The 26063-nt window shown below is 47.0% G+C and overlaps 1 protein-coding gene across 2 annotated transcripts in view; it reads left to right on the top strand.

Annotated features, from left to right (window-relative positions):
* Positions 1-26063, top strand: part of AJUBA (ajuba LIM protein) — a 77258-nt gene that overhangs the window by 10332 nt on the left and 40863 nt on the right. For both annotated transcript variants that reach the window (XM_078644889.1, XM_078644888.1), the window contains exons 2-5: positions 14047-14148; positions 16759-16826; positions 21340-21402; positions 23962-24092. In XM_078644889.1, the coding sequence (XP_078501015.1) occupies positions 14047-14148; positions 16759-16826; positions 21340-21402; positions 23962-24092 (364 nt within the window). The remainder of the gene's footprint in view (positions 1-14046; positions 14149-16758; positions 16827-21339; positions 21403-23961; positions 24093-26063) is intronic.

The raw sequence follows: 26063 nt of genomic DNA, 5'->3' as shown, positions 1-26063 counted from the left end.
GCACCAGTGCAAGCTTCCTTCTCTGACACACGGAAGCACCAGTGCAAGCTGCCTTCTCTGACACACGGAAGCACCAGAGCAGGCTTCCTACTCTGGCACACAGAAGCACCAGTGTAAGCTTCCTTCTCTGACACACCGAACCACCAGTGCAAGCTTCCTACTCTGGCACACGGAAGCACCAGTGCAAGCTTCCTTCTCTGACACACAGAAGCACCAGTGCAAGCTTCCTACTCTGGCACACGGAAGCACCAGTTCAGTTTCCGTTTAAATAACTTTATTCGATTCAAAAGAATCATAAAAGTTTACAAGAAAATTCATACATTCACTTTAAAATACAAAAAAGTTTTAGCAAACAGTACACAAAAATTGATATTGAGTTACATAAAATCAGTAAAATGTGTTCATGATTCATAACGTTTCCTAATTAAAAGAAGAATTCTGATAAAGCTGAACGCAGAGCTACAAATGGTAATGATTGATAATGACCTCAGATAATCAAAACCTTCTTGATATGTACAGGGACAAATGTCCCTTAGAATGGGCTAGGCCAGTGCAAGCTTCCTTCATCCACCCAGCCAGTGGGAGCGGGCTTTGAAGCTGTGTGGGCTAGCGTAGGGAATATGGAGAGAACACGAGGGGTTTGCTCTGGTTTTGTAAGATCGTCGTGGGAGTGCTGGCTGCAGGGGAGACGTTTTAGTGGCGCTTTGCACTTTGAAATAGTGTAGCAGCCATTGCTGGGGCCTTGTGGGAGAGCAGCCCTGCGGGTGGATGGGAGTTAGCCAGGGGAATGTAGGCTTGCTTCCTCGGACAGAGATGCGCAGGCGCTAGCTCTGGGGGTGGTGGGTGATGGTTGGCGCTGAGGCAGGAGGGCCAGCTGTGGAAATGGCATGGCATTAGAGCGCCCGCTGTGAGCATGGCGTTAAAAAGCCATTGTATTTAGCGCACAGGAGCACTTGTCTTAGCACTCCCTGGAGGGTGCCATTAGATGGTAGCCGAGGAAGATGACGTAAGAGGCTGGCCTTGGGAATGGCGGACAGTGCTCGCGCGTGAGGCCAGTGGAGGGACGCTGCTGGTTCTGTGGACGGTGAAGGAGTGCTGTCTACGAGGAAGGTTTAGGGGCTGTGGCTTCGAAGATGAGTGGAAGAGTGTGAGGGGGCATTTAGCAGTAGTGTAAGAGTTTTGGCCACGACGTCGACATGCTAGCATTGGCACTGCCTATTGTTGTGAGAGCTGTGGCAGGGTGTGGGAAGGCTGTCTCCTGTGATGGTGTGAGAGTGCAGGCTATGGGGCAGTCTGGGATTGCTGGCTGTTGTGATGGTTTGAGAGCACTGGCTTTGGGATGGTCTGGGGATGCTGGCTCTTGTGATGGTTTGAGAGCACTGGCTTTGGGATGGTCTGGGGATGCTGGCTGTTGTGATGGTTTGAGAGCACAGGCTCTGGGATGGTCTGTGGATGCTGGCTGTTGTGATGGTTTGAGAGCACTGGCTTTGGGATGGTCGGGGGATGCTGGCTGTTGTGATGGTTTGAGAGCACTGGCTTTGGGATGGTCTGGGGATGCTGGCTGTTGTGATGATTGAGAGCACTGGCTTTGGGATGGTCTGGGGATGCTGGCTGTTGTGATGGTTTGAGAGCACTGGCTTTGGGATGGTCTGGGGATGCTGGCTGTTGTGATGGTTTGAGAGCACAGGCTCTGGGATGGTCTGTGGATACTGGCTGTTGTGATGGTTTGAGAGCACTGGCTTTGGGGTGGTCTGTGGATGCTGGCTGTTGTGATGGTTTGAGAGCACTGGCTTTGGGATGGTCGGGGGATGCTGGCTGTTGTGATGGTTTGAGAGCACTGGCTTTAGGATGGTTGGGGATGCTGGCTGTTGTGATGGTTTGAGAGCGCAGGCTGCAGGGCGGTGTGGCTGGTGCGGCCGCTTTGGGCGCTGGCCTGGAGGGGGGCACTGACATTTATTTATTTATTTATTTATTTTTACAATTTATAAAGCGCAGCGAATGCCCGTTGGCGTCTTGGCGCTATGACTCAGATTAGTGTCTCAATGGGAACAGTAACAAATTCTAAAAGTGATGATGATGAAAGGGAGATTACTGGTCGAACAACCAGGTCTACAACAGTTTCCTAAACTGAAACAATGAAGGTGTTGATCTAATCACCAGCGGAAGGGAGTTCCAGAGTCTGGCCGCAGTGTTGGTAAAGCATCTGTCTCCCCATGTAACAGTCCTGGTCCGCGGTACCACTAGTTGATGCGAGTTTATAGATCTTAATTGTCTGGTGGGGCGATAGACAATAAACTTCTCTTTGAGAAACTCCGGCCCGAGATTATGAAGAGCTTTAAAAGTAAGACATAAAGTTTTGAATCTGATCCGATTTTTAATCGTCAGCCAGTGGTAGTTCCTGATTACTTGCTTAATTGGTTTAAATTTGGGGGTCCCAGAGAGCAGTCTTGCCGCCGCATTCTGGATCAGTTGTAATTTGGCGACCACCCGAGATTGAGCATTAGCAAATAAACCGTTACAGTAATCTAGTGATGACAGTACCAGTGAAGTCACCACAGTTTTTCCGGCACTTTCTGGGAGAAATGGAATTATTTTTCTTATAAGCCTGAGCTTATGAAATGCCGAGGACGCTGTCTGATTTGCATGGCTGACAAAATTCAGCTTTTCATCAAAGATTACCCCCAGGTTCCTGACCTTCTGAACGGGGGTTGGTAAAACTCCGAGTGATGGAGGCCACCAGACTGATGACCACATAGGTGAGAGTTTCCCGAAGATGATCACCTCCGTCTTCTCGGAATTGAGCCTTAAACAATTGCAGGCCATCCAGTCTTTGATTGCCAGCATGCCTTCTTGGAATCGTAACGCCACCTTTTCTCCATCATTATTGATGGCTAGCACCAGCTGGGTATCGTCGGCATATGTGGTAAGGCTCATCCGGTAGGTTTTAATGACTCTGGCTAAGTCCGACACATAGATATTAAAAAGTGTCGGACTTAGGGATGAGCCTTGGGGAACCCCGCAGGTTAAAGCCAAATCGGCCGATTTGAATGGTCCCAATGTTACGGCCTGTGTTCTTCCAGACAGAAAGGAGGCAAGCAGGTCCTTTGCTCTGGATTGAATGCCCAAATTTCCGACACGGCCAATCAAGATGGAATGATTGACCGTGTCGAATGCCGCGGACAGATCCAGTAGTACAAGTACCGCCATACCCCCTTGGTCTCTGATGACTCTAATATCATCGGTGGCTTTACTGAGCGCGCTATCTGTGCCATGCAGTTTACGAAACCCAAACTGTGAGTCATCAAGCAGTTTATTTTGTTCGATATACTCTGACAATTGATCGTTCATTACTCTCTCAGCCACCTTGGCTAGAAACGGCAGGCTGGCGATGGGTCTATAATTCTTCAGCATGTCCTTATCTAGACAGGGCTTTTTGAGAAGAGGTTTTAGTAGAGTGTTCTTTAACCCGTCCGGAAAGATCCCTGACTTAAACATCCCGTTACAGACTTGCGTAATAATTTCACTTATCAGATCCATTACTGGGGAAAAATTTTAGGAGGACAGGGGTCTGGGGCTGAACCAGTTCTTATAAGTTTAATGATGTCAACTATTTGATCCTCCTGTGTTTCTTTAAATTGAACTATTGAGCAGTCACGATGTTTACTATGGGAGATAGGTACAGGGTTAGTGGGTTTGTCGATGGCTGAGAATTCGGAGTAAATATCATTTACTTTCGAGAAAAATAAATTTGCCAAAGCGTCACAGAAAGCCTGGGAGGGAGGTGGAACCAGATCTGGAGATTTCCCAGCCAGTTGTTTCACCACCTCGTGCAGTTGTCTACTAGAATTTTTGGCGTTTTCAATTTGTTCCCCAAAAAACTTCTTTTTAGCCTCCTTAATCATCTTTTTGTAGATGACCAGTGTCTCTTTATATAACAGTTTACTTTCCCTATCGTAGGACCTTCACCAGTTTCTTTCATGGTTCCTACAGACTTGTTTTTGCTTTCTTAAATTTTCTGTGAACCATGGTGCGGAAGGCACCTTCCTATTTATAGATATAGACTTAAGCGGCACTAGTGCGTCCATCGCACTGCCTAACCAGACGGAAAATTGTTTCGCAGCTATTTTAGAATCTGCGGAAATAGTAGGACGAGAACTGATCAGCAATGCTCTAAGAGCCGCATTACCGATGTCCTTCCAAACTCTAAAAGACTCTTGGCTTAAGGGAACCTGTTTGGGTATGGAAGCCTGACCAGTGAGAATAGTACAAACAATGGCATGATGGTCAGACCAGATGAGGGGGAGTAGAAGATGCCATCTAACGTGTGACCGGCCTCATGTGTGGGTGCTTTTACCAGCTGAGCCAGCCCCAGAGTTTCCAAGTCGGCCGTTAAGGTTAGGGTTTCAATATCATCTGATTTTTCAAGATGGAAATTTAAGTCTCCCAGGACCATAAAAGAATCCTCAATTGCCAGGGTTCCATCAGTGACATAAAGCTGGACAGGAATTCGGATCGGGGGCCAGGTGGAAGCAGGGGCGCTTTGTTTAGCAATAACTTACCATTTAAAAGCACCTTCTGTGTCCAGCTTTCAGGCAGCAATAAAAAATGTCCAGCTAACTCTTGTGATTAATGTTTTTTCTAGAGAGAGAAATCAGAGTGTTTTGGCTCGCCATAAGGTAGCACAGAGGGTTAATATGCGTGCTGCAAGTAACTCATACCATGCAGATCACAGATCTGTAATTTATGTGGCTAGCTGAGTGGATTGATGTTTTTTTTTTCACAGCGAACCTTTTGGTATTGCAGTTCATAGGACTCAACCGCAATATAGAACAGTGACTGTTAGGAACTGTCTTTAAAGAGCTTCATGCAAACTGCGTAAAATAGGTTAGGACATTATGTCTTTTTCTCCCGTCTTTCATTATCTATTCCTAATGTTGCTTAAAAGGGTTCGTTGGGGTAGGTATACATTCTTATTAGTAAATGCAACCTTAACCAGTCATTTACAATAAATTAAATCTATGTGTGAGAGGGGCTATGGAGAGATGAGGGCACTTTGTCCTGGTGCCAATGAGGGAATCCAGCACTAAAACCGTCTGGGATTGCTGACTTTTGTGATGGTTTGAGAGCGCAGGTTTTGGGGTGTTCTGAAAGCGCAGGCTCTGGGACGGTCTGTGATTACTGCCTCTTGTGATGGTGTGAGAGCGCAGTTTTTGGGATGGTGTGAGAGCGTAGGCTTTGGGACAGTCTGGGATTGCTGCCTCTTGTGATTGTTTGAGAGCGCAGTTTTTGGGATGGTGTGAGAGCGCAGGCTTTGGGACAGTCTGGGATTGCTGCCTCTTGTGATTGTTTGAGAGCGCAGTTTTTGGGATGATCTGGGATGCTGGCTCTTGTGATGATGTGAGAGCGCAGTCTGTGGGACAGTCTGGGATTTCTGGCTCTTGTGATGGTGTGAGAGTGCAGGCTTTGGAACAATTGCTGGCTCTTGTGATGGTGTGAGAGTGCAGGTTTTGGGATGGTGTGAGAGCGCAGGCTTTGGGATGGTCTGGGATGCTGGCTCTTGTGATGGTGTGAGCGCAGGCTTTGGGATGGTCTGGGAGGCTGGCTCTTGTGATGGTGTGAGCGTAGGCTTTGGGAGAGTCTGGGATTGCTGCCTCTTTGGATGGTGTAGAAGCACTGTCTTTGGGTCAGTCTGTGATTGCTGGGTCTTGTGATGGTGTAGGAGCACTGGCTGCATCATGGATACTTTAAGAGCTTTGGCTTGGAGGGTGGTACGGGAGGGTTTGCTTCTGGGCTGGTGTATAAGCTCTGGCCTTGGATATTAAATGGTGATTATTTTGTGAGGTGGCAAGGCTGTCGGTGGATATGAAATAAAAGCCTTGGCTTTGAGTGTTGTGAAAAGCACTGTGGGTGGTATAAGAGGAGTGTAGTGTCTCCGGGATGAAGTAGGTGGCTGACTCCGAGTGTGGTGTGAGAGGGGTGGCCCTCGGAATGGTGTGAGTGCAAGTTCTTGGGGTGTGCCAGAGGCCTGGGCCTGGGCCTGAAAGACCCATGGTTGCAAAACGTGGGGTGCTGAGGATGGGGAGAGGATGTGGCCTAAGGGCTAGGGCTGTCGACCTCAAATCCGGGGAACCAGTTCGAGTCTCGGCGAGGACGCTCAACATCCTGGATTCTGGGCAAAGCACGTAATCTCCCCGTGCCTGTCCTTATGTAACAACTAGTGCTCCTGCAAAGCGCTCCTATACCTGATGCCTTCAGGTCAAGTTCGCGCTATATAAAAATCCGGAGGAAAACAAATACTCTTAGGTTGGCGTTAGGTTCTCAGGACGGTGCAGGAGTGATGGCGTATGACTGGTGACGTAGAATCGCTAAATCGGAGGATGCTGCAGGAGTAATGGCCCCGTGGGATGGTGCAAGAGCACCCGTGCCTCTGCGGGATGGTGTGAGTCGATCACTGATGCAGGAGATCTGGCTCCGAGGGTGTTACTAGAGATCCTGGCGGGATGGGAGCGCAGGAGGGGCCCGCGGCCATGAACCTCCGGCTCTGGGGCCGTCCCAGCGCACGTGCTCCGCGGGGTGAAGCCAGAGTGCGGGCCCGGGTGAAGAGCCCCAGGCGCCCTCGGAGAGGCGTCTGATGGGCGGTGCGAGGGTGCGCCCGCCCTCCCTGCACCGCCACTCACCCCGGACGCCGCAGGAATCCGAGGCGGGCTGCAGCCGCCCGGGCCGCGGCCTGTCGAAGCAAGTCCTCGAGTGCGGCGGGCGCCCGTGCCCCCACACGCCCGGCGGCGGCCTCTGCCCGCAGGAATGCCCGGCATGCCTCGGCGGCGGCGTGCCAGCGCCCGCCCACCCGGAGTCACGGGGGCGTAGGGGCCTGCTGGCGTCAGTGATACCTGCAAGGCACTGAGAGGAGCCCAGCGTGCTCCCTGGTATGGGGCACGTCGATGGCAGCACCCCATCCCGCAAACCACTGGAGAGCTTTCGAAGCCCCGTCGGTCTACACTCCCCATCCTAAGCAAGAAATGGAGCCCAAGTGATTCACCTGAGGCGTGGCAGGACTACAACTCAACAACAGGCCGAGCTGCTGTGGAAGGACTGTCTGGGCCCCTGATCAGAGACAGAGGCGCAGCTGCCAGGGATTTGTGGTCGCACGGTTCACTGAGAGGTGTGAGGTTTACTGTTGTGCTCTTCAGTGGGGCTGTTGTTACACCCAGGGCCTGATCACAAGGCCCCCTGAACGTTCCAACCAACTGCTCAAACTCAAGCAAACTAGCCATTACTGAGGAAAAACTCAGATCGGCTGCAATTCATCTCAGTCGATAAACACAGAACATTGGAGTGTTGGATTTTACATAGTGGCCACCCCTCTGGGGCGCTCATAATAAAGCCGTGCGGTTGCAGCATAGCCCGGATGGGGGAGCAGGGTCTGATACTTGTTACACATTGGGTGGTTATGTCACATCGAAACTGGTGTGTGTGATACACGCTAGGATTGCTGCCACATGGCGGGGTGCTGTCACACTGTGGTGTGTGGAGGCTGTTGTATCATTAGGGGAGAGTGCTGCCACACAGGAAAAGGGTTGTGAGTCACTGTTGGAAGGGGGGTGTTGTGACTTTGGAAGCATTTGTGTTTTCAGTCATACAAGGAGGGCAGGCTGTTTCCCTCACACAGTTGTGTGTAATGGTTCAACCCACCTACTTTTGTGGGCAGAGTTTGCGTTCACACTGATGTGTAGATGCTATTGGTGTATCGAAGAGCTTGCTGTCACATAATGTGGCTGGTATTAGCGATATGTAGAGACGTCATGAGGTGGAAATAGGGGATATATGAAATGGAAATTGATGTCCAGGATTTTAATTATGTTCAGAAAAAGAGGTTTGCTACATCAAGAAATGTTGTACGCATTGTGCTCGGGAAAGGCGAGGTAGCGGTTTACGAATGGCGAGGCCGTGGGGACAGTGGAGTTGGAGTTTCTGCCACTAGGTTTTGGGGGCAACACTGTTGCAGGGCTCTTGCTGTCTCATTCTTGGACGAGGGGTTGTGAGACACTGGTTGGTTGTGGTCACACATTCAGGTGGATATTCGTTATGGCTGGGATGCGTCTTGTGCCTTTGTTACACAATCATGGTAGGTAGTGTCATGCAGCGTGGGGGGGAGTTTGGCAAGGCACAGGATGGAGAGTAAGGATAGCTTCCCACACAGCGGAACAGTGTTGCCGCCATTCCTGTTGCGGGATGATGGCAGTCTATACATTGGCGTGAGGAGGATGAAGACAGGACTTCCTTTAGAAATTCCGTTACAACTTTGTTAGAAAGGATATGCAGATCAGTTCTTTCTGAGCACTGTCATTTGTTTGATGGTAGGGTACGAGGTTGGACTGCCGTTTCTGTTGTTCAAGATGAGGATGTTTCTAAGCCACGCCTGCCTTTCTGTCTCTCTCAAGGTACTGCTTCAGAAAGGCTGATGACAGCCAGATGCAAAAAAAAAAAAAACACTACATTGTGCCTGTGTTGTGGTCGGCTGCGGCAGCCTTGGTGCTACCTGCTGTGAGACTTTACACAAAAGGCTGTGCCTGAAGAGCAGCCTGAGAAGAACACTTGAAAGGAGAGCTAACCAAATCCTTTTCTGAAGGTTGAACAGTGGATACACACCCCTGTCTGGGAAATATGTATGAAAGTGGAATCCAAACCATCTCACTTTGTTTTAGTTTTATGTTCTTCATGGGCAAGGAAGGAGTGCTCAGCAGAGTACTCTAAGGACTGTTGTGTGAGCAAGCCTGACAACCAGTCTCCCAGAGGTGAAGAGGGCATCACCTAAACTCTGCACTGTTTGCTGGGGGAGCTGAGGGCATGGCTAGTGTCTAGAAGCCTGCCTGCTGAGAGAGGGAAGGAGTCTGCTTGGCTCTGCAGGAGGAGAGGCTGACCAGGTGGAGAACCTCAGCACGTTCCTGGTGTGAACAACACCCATAAAAAGTGGACCGCCCGAGAGAGCAATGCCAGGCATGACCCATGCTGTGACTGGGCCTCCTGGTCTCTCACTGTGGTGCCTATTGAGAACTACACCCTTGAGGCTGATCAAATTCCGAGTCCCCCTGGCAGTCTGTGTGGGCCACTGTTTGTTGCTGCCTCCACTGATGGCATTAGAAGCCATGACACTCCAATCTGCCCACCAGGAGTTGCACCTGTAGGACTTGTCTGCAATAGGCCAGTTGAGTGTCGCAACTTCTGGAGACTACAATGGGGGCGGTTGTGGCACAGAGTTGGGTGGATGGTTGCTGTCGCACTTAGTATATGAAGGATCTTGTCAACCACTGGGATTTGGAGGTATGCTTTTACTCACTGGAGAAGGAGTACATCACAGTCACATGAGTTGCAGTCACAGAGTATGGGAAGTTTATTGTCACATGCTCACTGTCACAGGGTGTGGTGCTTTCAAACTGTGATGTGTGAGTTTGGTGTCACCGCACACAGCATTGCTGTTACATTGAAAACAGGGCTTCTGTCACACAGAGGGGAGGCGGCTGCTACTACACCCGAATAGGTAGCAGTTCCTACTACATACTGTGGGTGCAGTTTGCTCACTCACTGGAGTGCATATGCTGTCTGTGTACTAATACTAGATTGCTGTCGCATACTAGTAATGGTTACTGTGTTGTATCAAAAGCACTTTCTGGATGGTCAAGTAAGTAGCTACTCAGTTTGATTTGCATGGTTGGAAAAGTGTAGCTTTAGGTGTATCCTGTGAATCAATAGTGTGTTAGAGATGTGTATGGACTTAGGAAACGTGGTCCAATCACCTTGTGAGGCTCCTTATTTTCCCTGTTAGTGTGTTCCAGAGTTTGTGTGTCTGTGCAGAGAACTATCTTCCCTCCAAAGCATAATTTTTCATAAGGGGCATGCTCTGGAGCAGAGTCCATTCTGGATCTGCTGGTCATCGTGTGGCTATAGATTATGAATTTGGATAGTAGGAAGAATTTTTTACTGTCTCAGGGATCACGGAGGGAGCAATGCATAGAGCTTTGTAAGAGATTTGTCTTGCATCTGTAGCAATTTCAGGGCATAAGTAGAAGCTGTAATATGGTCACCTCTGCTCGCATCTCCAACTTGTCTGGCAGCGGCAATATGATTTGTTTTGTTTGTGGTCTGCTGATTAAATCCATAGGGAGTCCATTGTAGAACCTACTGGCATATTCACGTTGTGACAGCACTAAAGTTATTCAAGGCCTGGACCCTGTGGGAGAATCCACAGTGAGGAAAGATAAGGTATAGTATTTTCATGGTGTAAAAAGCGCTATTGGTCACTTGATTCACCTGTCTTTGGTGTCTGTGATCACACTGAGGTTTTTTACATTCCTCGAGGTAGTCCAGTCTTCTGTTGCCATAACATAGTTGAGTCTTTTTTGTCTTGAACAAAATGTGAGAATCTCAGTTTTAAAGGAAATGAGGTTTAGATATTACTGTAGCACTTACATGTCTTCTACCCGAAGGCATTGGCTGATGGCGGAATTTTTTTCCAGTCTTAAAGAGATTTGGGTTTTGTCAACACGGATACAGTAGGTGACCTTAAAATAATGGGTATCGCTGGGATTAGGAACAGGTATGCACTGAAGAGTAGAGGCAAGCTGCTCCAGTACTCGGATTGCTGTGCGACCACACCTCACTGACAGTCTCGTCTCCCAGAAGCGAGGGAGCATTACCTGAAGTCTGCACTGTTTGCTGGAGGAACTACAGGTCTGAATAGTGCCTAGAAGCAGGCCTGCGGAGAGAGGGAAGGAGGCTGCCTGGCCCTGCAGGAGAACAGGCTGATCAGGGACAGCAACCCAAGAGGATGAAAGTGCAGAGCATATAGGAGGAAGGATAGAAGTTTTGGGCTCTTTCTTTGTAGCTGGACTAGATCCATTTAAGGGCTGATCAATGCTCATTGAAGTGTAGAAAGTCTTTGCTTTTGGTTAACTCCTTCGCTGCGGGGTGTTTTCCCCCTCCTGTGCGGGGGTGAGGGGGGCCGCGCGCGGCACCGCTGTGCTTGTGACGCGCTCCGCTCGTCATGAGGCACAGTGTAGCTGCACTCATGACGAGCAGAGCTCGTCACAACCACACCCGTTTTACGAACGTTCAGCACAGCGGGGTAATTATCCCCGCGTGAGAATGTTCCAACGGCTGTGACAAGCTCAGCTCGTCATGAGTGCAGCTCAACCGTGCGTCATGACGAGCTGAGCTCGTCATGAGCATGGAAGAGGTTAACAGTGCAAAAGCAAACAAATGATGGGCGGAATGCTGAACAATCCAAACATTCACCCTCAGTCACAAAGATCTGGGTTTAATCCATCATTCTTTTGCCCACCACCCCAGTTTGGACCCAGCCATATGTAAATCTGTCTTGACCCTGTTCCTCATGGAAACGGTCCAACCCTAACTGCCAAGCCAGGTCCTCCCTGGACAGGAAACAAGTATCCCGGGGCCGGTTTTGGGACATCACCCCTCATCAGCCAGACTAGCTTTAATTAAGTGGCGCAGTGAGCACGGGACTCCGATCTGGGAATACCCTTACCACTTAAGGTGACAAATGCAAAAGGAAACAAATGATGGATGAAATGCTGAACAATGAAAACATTCACCCCCTAGTCACAAAGATCTGGGTTTAATCCATTGTTCTTTTACCCACCATGCCACCCCATTTTGGATCTAGCCATATGCAAATTAGTCTTGACGCTGTTCCTCATGAGAACTGCTGAGCCAGGTCCTTGCTGGACCGGAAACAAGCATCCTAGGACCGTTTTCGGAGCATCACCCCTCATCAGCCAGGCTAGCTTGAATCCAGTGCCACAGTGAGCCAGGAGGACCTGGCTTGGCAGCTTGGGCTGGACTGCCTGGACTGTTCCCATGTGGAACAGGGTCAAGACTGATTTGCATATGGCTGGGTCCAAACTGGGATGGGGTGGTGAGCAAAGGAATGATGGATTAAACCCAGATCCTTGTGACTGAGGGTGAATGTTTGCATTGTTTCAGCATTCCGTCTATCATTTGATCCTTTTGCTTTTGTGGCAGATAACAAGTCAAGAATGTAGACTCCATTAGAATCAATTGTCTACTTGACTTAGCCACAGATGGCAGACTGTGCAGGTTCGGTGCCTCTCCCAGGCTAGTTAATGGGTCGTAGATGTGGATTCTGTTTTTGCTAAATGATCTGGCTTTGATTAGGTTGCAAGCTAGTCGTTTGTTAGAACAGGTGGTCAGGTGATTCCTGATGGTCTAGATGAGAATGACTATCACTCTTGCCAGAGTGGCAGCGGAGGATGAAAGGATGGGGTTGAGCAGGGCCATGAATCTAATGCATTAGCTAACGGGGGTCAGTTGACTGCGCTGGTTGGTGTCTCTGGCTGGGTGGAACAGGCGAAATCGATGATTGCTCTTGCCTGGGAGGTGGCTGAGAATGAGAGGACTGGTTCAGTACGTCCCAGGGCAAAAGGTATTGGTTGTTCAGAGCTCTGCTGACTGCTCATGGGATTGCTGTGGGTGGGGTATCAGCAGAGAGTGTGAGCACGGAATAGCAGGGGGCTCTTCAAGCTGAGTAGCGATTCAATGGAGTCTGGATGAATAAGGAGGAATGAGTACTTGGTGGACAGGGGTTGGGGGGAATGACAAGTGACGGATTGATCAATAAGGTCACAGGAGAGATGTGTGACCATGGCAGTGGCAGAGAAGGTGGGATGGAAAAGATAGGACATCAGAGGGAAAGGTTTGCCTGGATAGGAATGCAATCGCGTGGTGTCACACGAAAAGCACGTAGGAGAGTGTGCACGTTTGTGTGTCTGTTTAAATTACAAAGACAGTGCAGCTGTGGGCAATGCTACACAGCATGGGCAAACCACACCAACAACGCCAGTAGGTTCAGTCTCTTCTGTTATGCGTGTGTGTTGTAAGCTCGAACTGTTACTGCGGAGCGCGGGGTGTATTTGTGGTTGCGTTGCTGCTGTCAGAGCTGTACCTGTGCCTGAGAGCAAGGCTTGCACTGCTGAATACCATGCACTGCTTGTTCTCTGTGGTGCAAGGAAGCTTGAAAAACAATTTCACTACACAAAAGTCAGAAACCATTTCTTGTTTTGTGCTTGAAACTGGACCATTCCACAAAGTATACCCACTGTCGAACACCGATGTTGTGACTTACATCACTTATTAGTCCCTCAAGCTTTTCATGTTCTAATTTGACAGTGATGTATGTTATAAGATTTTTACAGATTCACACTCAGCCATAAATTTATCAATGACTCATGCCCCCAAGGAGATTGTTCGTTAGTACTGAGCTGTACTTTTAACAAATCTTTGCTTTCAGGTGTGTTAGTTCCATGGAGCCACTGGAGTAAACCCGTATTACGATCCCAAGAATAAAATAGGTTGTTAATTTGTGTTAGATGAAACTGCGTGGTTGTTGTAATGTCTTTGGGCAGACGAAGTCACTTGGTTCCCGTACACATGCCGATGTTGCAGACGGTCACATTGCCTACCCGGGTGTGAGCTGTGGGACACTGGTTTCCAATGGACCTGACCTTATCTCCCCCCTCTCCTTTCCCCCACCCCTCTCCGCCTTACTCTTTCAAGCTTCTGACCTTTGCCCTCACCTGTCCTTGCCCTTAGTCCCCACCCTGTTCTTCTGTGAACTTTTTCCCTCGCCATTTGAGACCCAACTATTTTGTCTGATGCCCGATGGAGTTACCTTGTTTAGCTAAAGGGGAGATGGGCCGTGGACTCCCTCCTTGCACGTCACCTACCCAGTCGGTCTTTAGACAGACTTCCTTTAGTCTCTCTGCTGTATCTTCCCTCTTCTCACCTCCCCTTCCCCCTCCACTATTTTTTCCTCTCCTTTCTCTCCTCTCTTAATGTATTGCTTATTTTTTGACGTAATGTGTTGATCATTTTCTGTTACATTGTTGAACCTTATGTAAAGCGCTCTGATACCTTCGGGTCTAGCCAGCGCTACATCAAACTCTTTGAACACATAAATAAAATAAATGGACAGGCTGCTCACACACCCCACTCTCTCCTTCCCTCCTACAGGCACGTGCATAAAATGCAATAAGGGCATCTACGGAGTGAATAATGCCTGCCAGGCTCAGGACAGCCTCTACCACACCCAGTGCTTCGTGTGCGCCACCTGCGGTGAGTGAGGGGACGGAGCGCCGTGTTTGGGGGCGTCAGAAACTGTGTACCCCTGGAGTAGGGATTTAGCGTTGGAGAGAGACGGCTCTGCTTGGCTAGAAAGGCGAGGGGGAGAGACCGAGACTGGTCGGGCACGAAAGGTGCAGCTTGGAGGGAGGTGCGCAGAGGGATGTATTATGAGGAGGGAGGAAACCAAACATTCCACACATTCCCAGCCCCTTACGTCACCCCCTCCCCCCCCGATGGCCCCGTCAAGACTGCCGTATACTCTGCCGGCAAGCGCAGTGATCACCACCTCTTGTTCGCAGTCGCCCGTCTTTGTCCGTTTGGGCGGCATTTACTGGCTGTGGGGGATCCTGTTAGTCAAAGGTGCTCTACTGTGACAGAGCAACCAGGGTACCAAGAGCTGTTTTGACACGTGGGCGCTACTCCAGTGCCTTCGACTGCCCCAGGTGCCCTGTCAGCTTCAAGGCGCCCCTCTTAGAGCTCGAGGCATCTCTCAACATAATCTCCTGTGTCTTCTCACACATTACACTTCGATCAGTGAAAGCTGACATTATTTTCTTCCCTGCACCCTCCCCTCACTGTTTCTCTACCCATTCCAACTTTTTTCCCCTTGACACATTTCTCCCTCCCCATCAGCATCTCGGCATCACCTTCTATTCAAAATGTATCTGCTCCGGCCACCAATAATACATTTTCAGTGCCAATTTCATCCCATCTTGACCACCGTTGGTCCAGCATGCTGATTGCTCTTTCTGCCTATTCGCTTGCTCCTCTAACATCTTAACTCTGACACCTGTTTTTTTACCCCCTCTTTGCCCCCACAGGTCAACCCTCTCCTCACCTAATCTTTCTTCTGTCTTCCTATCTCCCCGTTTCCAATTTTGCTTCTTATGAATGGTCTTTAATTGTGTTCAATGTCCACTCCTCCACCCCTCATCCTACTCCTCTCGTTCAACTCTTTGTCCCTTCTTGCTCCCTTCTCTGTAAATGTGGCCATGCTATGGAATTCTCTGCCTCTGTACTTACGCGCGGAAACGAGTCTTCTTCGCTTCCGTAAGCTTTTAAAAACTCATTTATTTACTGTCTAGTTCTTGTGTTTACAGTGGCAGTGCCTTCTTCTGGATCAGCGCTGGGATGCCCAAGGGTAACCAGGCGCTATATAAAACTCGCTAATAATAATAATAATAATACTCTTTGCCCCGCCACCCCCAGTAAGGCTGGTCCCCCCAGCACCGCTTCAGGTGTGCACACTCGCTTCAAACCTTTTGCTATTCTTGTCCGTAGACTGCCAAACTCCTGTATCTATAAGCTCCTCTTTCATGTTGCATCTTTTTAGGGCCTCTTTGAAATACTACCCACTCTACCGAGCGTTATTAACAGTTTCTCTCTGGCATGACCTTGTATAGACTGTCTTAAATGCATGTTTATAACTCCCTGAGGAGCACTGAGACATAGGCATAACATACATGCACAACATACACACAAAAACTAACTTATTGGACTAACGCACCTGAAGAGAGTGATTGCTTACTGAAAAGCCCAGTGCTAGTCACATGCCTCCCAAGTGATACATAGCTAGGTTTCAGGGGACTTACGCCTCTAGCGAGGGGCCTCTGGCTGTGTGTGGGTAGGTCGGGAAGCCCAGGTTTTAACGGTCTTGGTCAGATGTATGGGCGACCCCCTTCCAGTCGTCATCGTGATGCCGACACTAGATAGTGCCTAAGCAGATGGTGCCTTTCAGAAAGAGTCCCGAACTGAGGAAAAGGCTCAAGGGGAAAAAAACTCTTAAATGGTGGCAAGGCTCTATCTAGGTGGTTGAATAGAGACAATCAAGAAGAAATTAAATACTTCCAAGATGCAGTAGAAAGCTGGAGGAAAACTTGGAGCAGCCAGGAACAGGAACCGGTAGAGACTGACTATCCCAGGAATCCCCTAGAGAAGGTCTGAAGTGAGGAAACACATTGACAGGACTGACGAAGCAATGCAATGCAAGGGGTAAAGGAATCCCTTCCTTTTATACCCTTTAAGCAGGCAATTGCCTGAAAGCCAGTGGTGCCACCATGTTAGGTTGGAAATCTCTCATTGACAATGGTGTGGCAGCCGCCTTGGATTTGGCAATACGTTTATCCCAGAAATCCTCACTAGAGGATTCTGTGAAGCGTGAAGCAGAAGGATTTAGGAGTATGGAGGTGCCCAAGGCATCTCCTAACGGGCTCCCAACCCACCCCCAGGGAGAAGAGAGAGGACGCAAAAGACTGTACCGGTGAGCGGGGAAATAAGGTAAGTTTATTGAGGAAACACATCTGGCCGAAGGCGCTCCCAAGGTCCTGTTTACGCCCAGAAAGCAGAACATCCCAACCTAAACCGGCTTAGAGCTGCAATCGGGTGCGACAACTAGGTGGCATCTATCCCCACCTGTCCCCATCGTCTGAGGACGCACATCTTTCAGTCATTCTCCGAGAAGGGTTAGAGAGAGAGAAATGGGAGGGAGAGGAGCAGAGTGAGTGATTATGCGGAGAGGAAGGTTGGGAGAGAGGTGCGTAGAGTAGAAATTGAGAGGCTGCCCATGGCGCTCAGTTTCTCTTTGCTCTCACTCTTCTGTAGGACGAACTCTGAGGGAGAAGGCCTTCTATAACGTAAAGGGCTCGGTGTACTGCGAAGAGGACTACTTGGTGAGTACTTTGTAAGGCCGCAATGTTAAATGATTAATGAAGATTGCATGGTGTGTGTGTTTTAAGAGGACAGCAGATGTGAGGATTCCTTGGTGAGTGGTGTTTAAGAGCGACTTGATATGTAACAAATCACTGTATGTCAAACCTAGGACACAAAAATATCCCGACACAAAAAAAATGTGTCAAAAGTATTAAAAGCAAAAATAAAGAGTTTATGTACTTTTAACTTAACGACACAAACATAAAGTACAAATATAACCGCAAAATATAGTGATTATAAACATCAACTACCAAAATCTAGACTACAAAACTATAGTATTTCTGAAAAACATCGGCTTTCACCATAATATTGATTACAATATTAGTGTACAAAGAAATTGAATAAAGTATTTGAAAAAATCCATATAACATGGTCCACATGTAATTATGTATTTTTTTATTATAATATTTTCGAATATTTTCCCAAGCAGACCAAATATAATTTTTTAAATATACAATCTCTAAAATGTAAAATATAAATATTATGTTTTAAATTATTTAATAAAAATGAACACATGATAAAAATCGGCAATTTTTAAAACTCCTTTTATTACAATATAAATTACAGTACGTTTTTCAGTAACTATTACCATTAACTAAAATCTGATCTCCATATAGAATTCTTTCACGTTGCATCTTTTTCGGGCGTCTTTGAAATCCCATCTCCTTTATTGAGCGTTCTTAACAGTTTCTAGGTTTCTCTCTGGCATGACCTTTTATAGATGTCCTTGAATGCATGTTTTTTACTGTATGAGGTGTGCTGAGACATAAACACAACGTACATTGTGCTTCTGTCTTGGCGCGAAAATCTGATCTACATTTATAAATATATTTTTATATATTCAAAATAAAAATGAATAATGATGGAAAATATTTTTTATAATGAACATTTGAAATTAAAATGTATAAACCCAAAATGTATGCATTGTTCATGAAAAAATTAAATCTGATCATAAATATTATTTGTCTAATATACATACGTTTGAAAGATATTCCACATAGGTAATAAATATTTATAAAATAATTTAAAATGTTTAAAATAGAGCAAAAATATAGATAACATTAAATTAAAGGGTGTTAATGTAATATATTTATTCCATTTTGCAGATTCAAATTCACTACTCTAACTCCAGTGCCACGAACATTTTAGAAAACCTAATTTTGGAGGGTAATATTTATTAATCTAACACTGCTTCCATAAACATTGGGGAAAGTGCTTTTCTAACTCCAGTATCACAAACACTGGGAAAGGAGCATAAACAAAAGGGTTTAATGTACTTTTCTAAAAACAGCCACTTCGGCAGTGGGAACAGTGTGCATATGTTTGGGGGATGGTATCAGGTATACTTTTCTAATTCCAATTCCACAGATAGGGGGCAAAAGGTGTATATTGGGGCTATGGATTATAATTTACTATTGTAACAACGAGCCCACAAACACTGGGAAATGAGCATGTAATCTGAGGGATCAAATTTACTAGTCTAACTCCAATTCAACTCTCATTGTGGAAACTGTCAATATTGGGGGATTGGGGGGATGTACCATTCTGACTCCAATCCAACAAACACAGAGGACAGTGCACATAGTGGGGGCCAGGTTTACTATTCTAACTCTAATCCAACAGATATTGGGAAAAGGGTATATGTTGGGCTATGGGGTGTAAAGTAAAGTAAAGTCAACATTTGTAAAGCGCACAATCACCCGTAAGGGTCTCTAGGCGCTGGGGGCCGTCGGGAAGATTAAGCGAGCTATTGCCCAGAGTCACATGGTGCTGGGCTAACCTGCCACCGGAGCCGGGGATCGAACCGTGGTCCCCAGATTCCAGGTGTCGGATTTACTATTCTAACACCAATCCACAAACATTGCTCAAGTGCATATATTGAGTGGGAATGGATTACAAATCAAATTCCAATCCCACAAAAACTGGAGAAAGTGCATATATTGCTGGGATCAATATTATTCTATATAATCCAATATATATATTTTAAATAACATGTAACATTTAAATTCAAATTCTTTTAAAAATTATTTTAAAAATTAATCTTTAATTTTGTTTCATTCACGACAATATAGTCTAAAATCATTTTCTGCTGTCAGGGTTCATGTATAATCCCCAATATTTATTTATTCACCCTAATCCAAAAACATTAGCCACCCATTCCACTAATAAAAGCTATATCCCGTTTTATTTAAAAAAAATGCATTATATAAGTAATTGCTCAATTTTTACATTTTAACAACTGTAAAATATTTGGATTTCATTACATTGAATAGTTTAAATTAAAAAGATTGTCATTTAAAATTATTAACATGATAGTGAATAAAATAACCAGTTTTATTCAGTGGAATGTGGGGCTTCTCAGTGTCATATCCGAAGCTTGTTCCTGGATGCTGACATTGACTTCACCTTTTGAATCCAGGTTATGGACTGGTAAATAAGTTGACACTTTTAGCGGTGATTGCAAGTAAGAGATGAGAATATCCAGTGATGGTGTAAAGGCTTTCCTTGATAGTATCACTGCTGGTGCTGGAAATAGTAGTGGTGTCTCCGAAGTTATCAATGGGGTCTTTGGTAGTGATGGGGTCATCATTGATGATTTCATCATTGGATGATCATGACTGCGTCTTCTTACTCAGCTACAGGGTGGGCGTCTGTGGTGTTAACAACGGCAGTGTGTGGCCGTCAGCAACAAGACAGTTGTAGTCTGTGCCGTTGAAGGATGGTGCCTGACAATGGTAACTTCCTTGTTGATGATGGTAGACTTCCTATTTACAACAGTGTAGCCGGTAAGATTAAGTGGGCCTCAGCAGAACTTTTTTTGTGCCATTCATGTGCAGGGTGCTCCAAAACTGCTTTTCACACCTTTTCTGAGGAAATTGTATTTTGTCCATTGTGGAATTAGGAATGGGAACTTCATTGGAGAACTCCAGTTATGGAAGTTCAGGTTGCTTTCTCTTTCACACAACCTTTGAAAAAGTGTGGTTTATGGGGCCCTTTGTATGGAATCATCGCCCCACAAGGAGGCATCCCCTGTAGAGGCGGAAATGCTGTCGCTTTGAGGTTATATAGGCCAGCCTCCTTTGCCTATCATTCTTTGAGGGCATGCCGATGTCGCACTGTGAAGATAGATATAGGCACAAAATCACTGCGCCTGGAAGCCCCTTTGCTGGGGCAGCTGCGCGCAATAGAAGTCCGATTAACATAACATAAATACTCTAAGTGCGAGTTATCTGCGTGGATCTCTTTCCACAGGGTTAACAGATCTTAAAGTTTCTCATATCTACCACGATGACATTTAGGAGAATCTAAAAGTACCCTAAAATACCTCACAGCTGAGTGTAGCTGACGGTAGGGCTGGCTGTAGTCCAGGGAAGATCAAGAAAACATTGAAAATCCAGCCAATTTGTGTTCGAATGCAAAGAGCAGAGGTTTTTTAGGGACTCCACAACACATGTGGTATAAATCTGAGCTAAGTTGGCCGATAGTGGAAGTAGAGAGCCCAGCACAACCACCTCATTGGCTGAAGTTTGAGTTGTTGCCAATGAGGTGTGTGTGCCTCTAATCAAACACTGTTGTTGGGCCTCTCACCATTTTAACACAGTTCATTGCCATTTTAAAAGTACCATATATTTGCAGCCTGACAGCTGTGAATGATTCAAGCATATGAATCTATGAAAGATCCAATGGTGCAGAACTAGTGAGCCATGTGCGAGGTCTGCCTGATGAACATTGTGCGTGGATATTTGGCGTATGAAGTGCCTGGGTTGGCGGGTGATTGATACGATTGATGGCTGCCTTCCGAACGATGTGTGATGGCTGCCAGGCAAGCGTTGTGCCACAAGTGTGTGGTGCAAGAGCTGCCTTGTAACACTGTCATGGACATCAGGTGAGTAATGTGCGAGGGCTGCCTGTTGAGTACTATATGTCCACTGCCTGGAAAGTGATAAGTGAAGAATCACTGGTGAGGGATGTGTGGGGAAATTCTGGTGAGAAATGTGTGAAGGCCACTTTTGTAATCTAAATGATGTCCAGTAGTCCATGTGTAGATTAGGTAGGATGATTCATTAAGATGTTAAGATCAAGAGCTGCTTTGGAGCCGGAAACTGCCCTTGTAGTCTTGGATGCTGGATTCATTTATATTACAACAGCTACCGCGAGAGAATTGCGCTAGAAATACATGCGCGGTGATGTTTGGGAATACTTGGTGAGTGATGGACAAGGGGTTCCTTGTGATTGAAGTGCGAGGACTGCTTGGCGAGGAATGTCAGAACTGCCTGGTAAGCGAGGATTGTGGACTGCCTGGTGGATGATGTGAGAAACCAACTTGTGAGCAATGTGTATGAACCTCATGATGACTGCTACCTTGCTAGTGATAGGCGAGGGTTGACTGGTAAGTAATATGTGAGGACTGTTAAACATTTCTTCTCCCTTTTGTTGTATCATAAACTTGGTGCATTTTCCCATTTTCTCTAGTTTTCAGGCTTTCAGGAAGCTGCAGAAAAATGTTGCATGTGCGGCCACCTAATTTTGGAAAAGGTGAGTATTTGCTGCATGTTGTGGGCAGTTACAGACAAAGGATTTGTAGATCAGACTTGAGGTACATGTCCGAACTTCTTGAGTTCCCGCGTGATGGGCTTGCTGTTAATGAGGTACCTGGGATGCCCCTATTACCCTGGCAGGATTCTTCCCCTTACGGTGCCCTGCAGATTGTGAACCTGAGCTGTGTATGTGTGTTTCTGCAAGTAGAAGATTGAGGTGCCATAAAGGAGCTGTGTGTTTGTGTGTGTCAGTACTGCCAGAGCATGTTGTGCTACTGTTGATACAGATCAGGATTAAAGTGCATTAATAAAGCTAAGCAGGGAGTGATGTGAATTATCAGAGCAAATGTGGGCGCCAAGCGGTCATTGTTGATTAGGAGTGAGGTACATTAGCAGAGCTTTGATTGCGGTTCCACCATTGGAATATCAGTTCCTGTTACATGTCACTATTGGGCTATTCTTGCAGCACTGTACCTGGTCCCAGTACTGCTTGAGTAGGGGTTGCATGTCATACACAGCTGAAGTGACCCTGCAGAGCTTTGATTGTGGTATGTGCAGGAATAGCAAGAGGTGTTAAAGGATAGTATTGAGGTGCATGGCTAGAGCTGTGTGTGTGTCTCAGTAATGTAATAACAGGTGATGCTGTAGGTTTGACTTCTGCTGTTGTAGAAGTTAAGGTTTGAGGTGTTACAGACCCCACCTAGGGTGCTAAAGTAGATTGGTATTGGGGGCTTGTAGTCAGGTAAGTGGAGTTGCGCTTGTGGAGCTGCAGGTATGCACTCTGGTAGCAAACACAAGGAGATGATGGACGGAGCGCTGAAACTAACTTTTCAGACACTCACCCAGTCACAGATCTGAGTTGGATCCATCATAATTTTTTTAGCTCACTTCGCCACCCCAGTTCAGAGCCAGCCATATGCAAATCAGTCTTGGCCCTGTTCCTCATGGGAACAGTCCAGCTCGAACTGCCAAGCCAGGTCTTGCCTGGACCGGAAACAAGCATACTGAGACCGGTTTCGGCGTAACACCCCTCATCAGCCAGGTTAGCTTGAATCCAGTGGCAAAGTGAGCAAGGGACCCAAGTCTGGGCATTCCCTGCCAACTTGGGGCGAACAAAGCAAACACATGGAGATGTTGGACGGAACACTGAAACTTTTCCGACACTCAACTCCAGTCACAGATCTGGGTTTAGTCCATCATTGTTCTTCAGCTCACTTCGCCACTGTAGTTCAGACCCAGCCATATGCAAATCATTCTTGTCCCTGATCCTCATGGGAACAGCCCAGCTCGAACTGCCAAGCTAGAACGACGATGGATTCGACCCAGATCTGTGACTGGGGGTGAGTTTCTGAAAAGTATTAGCGCTCTGTCCATGATTTCCTTGTGTTTGCTTTGTTCGCACCTAAGTTGTCAGGCTATGCCCAGACATGGGTCCCTTGCTCACTATGCCACTGGATTCAAGCTAACCTGGCTGATGAGGGGTGTTACCCCGACACCGGTTCCAGGATGCATGTTTCTGGTCCAGGGAAGACCTGGCTTGGCAGTTCCGACTGGACTGTTCCCATGAGAAACAGGGTCAAGACTGATTTGCAGTTGGCTGGGTCTGAACTGGGGTGGACAAGTGACCTAAAGAACGATGATGGATTCAACCCAGATCTGTGACTTGGTGTGAGTGTCTAAAAAGTTTCAGAGCTCCGTCCATCATCTCCTTGTTTGCTGTATGCACTCTGGTAGGTGAGGATTGGGTGCTGCAAGTCATACTGAAAAGCTGTGGTAGATAAGAAGTTGTGCTTGTGAAGTCCTATAGTGTTGCTGGCTGGGCTGCTGAAGTATGCCAGCCTTGTGTGGGGCTGTAGTTCGCCAGACATAGGAATTTTGGTAGGCCAGGCTTGTGTGGTTGGTACAATAGTAAGACAAATTGGGGTGATTTAGCTAGTAGGGGTGTTTTACTAGGTCGGGCTAGTCTACTGCATTTAGTCATGCTTGTGTGGTTGGAAGTTTGGTTTTTCAGACCTGGGGCACTCCAGTATGTCATACCTGGCCGCTGTAGGATGTACCAGTGCTGTAGCAAGTACCACTGTTGATAAACCTTATGGGGTGTTACATAGATTTGTAATTGTTTCCCTACTCTGAAACACCTGTCAAGACACAACACCAGACACACCTAAGCACACAGACAGAGCTGCAGTCTGGTGAATACAGGGCTTCTTTGCACATTTGTGTTGTTTGCCTTGCTTCTTGGCATGCAGTGATAAGTACATGTTACTTTGCTTGACCACCACTTTGCTGATTCTGCAGCAGTGAGAATAGTCTCCAAGCACAGTCAGTCACTAACCTGCTTTAAGCATTCTGTTGAAGTAAGCATGGATATCGTAGGTCAGCATCTGTTTGCAGTCTCAAAAAGCCACAACACCTTAGGACCGGCCAGAGTGTCGAAGGGTTCAATCTCAAACGCGCACTGGTATGTCAGGCTTGAGTGCTGCAGGTAGTAGGCTGAAGTGCCTGGTTATGCTGCAGTCAGTCATATTCAGTCTCATGCTCTTTGTGCTCCCTCTAGATCCTGCCTGCTCTGGGGAAGACCTTCCACCCCGGCTGCTTCCGCTGTGTGGTCTGTAACAAGAGGCTGGATGGCATCCCGTTCATGGTGGACTTCAACAACAAGGTCTACTGCGTGACCGACTTCCACAAGTGAGCACCCTGCCCTCGTATCTCTCATCTTTAAGTACAGGCGTGCATGCAAGGTGTATGGTGTGAAGGCTACCCGTCTCCATTCAGGTCACAGTATATTATGTGTATAATCACAGGAACCACACAGTGCCCTCCTGGGTCACCACACAACTTACGCCGCACTCCGTTGTGTTCCCACAGGCCTCCCACTTTTATCCGCACACAGCCCATTTCTCACCACCAATAACTCTCCCAGTATGTTAATTATTCCTACATTTTGCTTCAGCATTTGTGTCACTGTATTTATGTGGAGCAAGAGTGACGTAGACTCTGTGCCGAGAATGCAGAGCATAAGTATGTTGGTGGTAGGTTGGCAACATATAGACATGATTGATGAGGAATTCAACAAAGCAAAAGACAGTACATCGCACAGAGAAGCATTTAATAGTAACATATTTACGTTAGGGTTATGGTAAGCGTCATCAGGCACCAATATCGGAGTGGAATGAGGGGGTATTTTGCAGGCATTCTAGTTGTTACATTTGGCAATGCTAGCTTTCAGGACAGACCTGAACAGGGAAAGGAAGACTCTCGGAAGCATTTCCACATTGGAAATCCAGCCGAAAACTGGGTTAGAGTATACTTCACTTTATACCATTAGACGGTGGTCCTTTTCTTCAAGCCTTCTTGGTCGCCCCGAAACTTATTCAAGTATGCGTTTTTGTTATTATTGCACGAACATAGCCAAAAGGCAGCAAAGCACTGTAGGGTCGAAGGCAAGGATACATTCAGAGATTAGCTGCAGAGGCCTTTGGTTTGTGGGAGCAGGGGTCTGCAGTTTCATGATATAGTGCTCTTTAAACAAATTGCTAAATTCGAGCAGGGCTGGGGCGGTCCTAATACAAACAAGGATCTCGTTCCAGATCCTGGAACAACAAAATAGTCACACCAGGGTAAATAGTGCCCCTTTACACATGTGTGTCCAACTTAACCACTCCCTGAAACATGTATTCTGCTTGCTATTAGGGTTTCTAGCTGCCAGTATTTTACCAACTTGGTCGTTATTTTCATGTCAAAGCTGGTAAAAATATATTGATATGTATTCATAGACTAGATTTTGTAATATGCAAACTAGTACTACTCATGTACAATTCTGTTCCCAAACCTACAGTTAGAGGCCTCTGCCTCTCCTATCTTTTCTTAACCTAGTTTACAGCGATATCTGCATATATAGGTATGGGTGTTTGCAGTAGACGTGGGAGATACAAGGGGAAGTGGCTACAAAATGGGGAAAACGTAATACTAAATGGGAGGGGTAAATGGAAATTTAAGGTGCTTTGGAAAGGAGATGCTTATAATATCACACACTCATAAAATACTGCAGTCCATAGGTGTCAAAACACGTTCAAATATACTCCAGCCCAACCTTGAAGTGCACCAAGCTCACACATGACTCCTCACAGGTACTGTAAAAAAATGGAGAGAGTGAAATGAAATATCCCACCACCCCTATTAGAACTAATGTTAATTTAATATGATTGCATTAGAACATTTATATACGGCTTACGACCAGCATGTGGCCCTGAAGCGCTTGCCTACATAGGCAGCACTCTACACTGTGTAGGGTGATTGTGCTGTTTTTTAGGTCTCGCCTGTCGATGCGCATGCGCATCGAGCAAGCGAGACTATAGGGGCTCATCCAGACTTTATCTAACTTGCAAGGAATCGTGGCGATTCCTTGCAGTGCCCGTGACTTTTAAGCTCAATGCGCATGTGCATTGAGCTTAAAAGCGCGTGCACATGCCCCCAGCCGCCTGCCTTGCCTACTCTCTCTCACAGCCTCCCCCAGCTCCGCCCCCTCACTACTTGATTGCACGGCCGCTAGGCCGTGCCTCCCCTACTCTCCTCCCCCCTCCTCCTCTCCTCCCCTGCCTGCCTGCCGCTAGGCCGTGCCTCCCCTACTCTCCTCCCCCCTCCTCCTCCTACTGCCGT

This window comes from Lissotriton helveticus, chromosome 5_1 (assembly GCF_964261635.1).
Source record: "Lissotriton helveticus chromosome 5_1, aLisHel1.1, whole genome shotgun sequence".
NCBI classification, from domain to species: domain Eukaryota; kingdom Metazoa; phylum Chordata; class Amphibia; order Caudata; family Salamandridae; genus Lissotriton; species Lissotriton helveticus.
The sequence above is the reverse complement of the archived record's forward strand: the minus strand, read 5'-3'. Positions and strand labels throughout refer to the sequence as shown.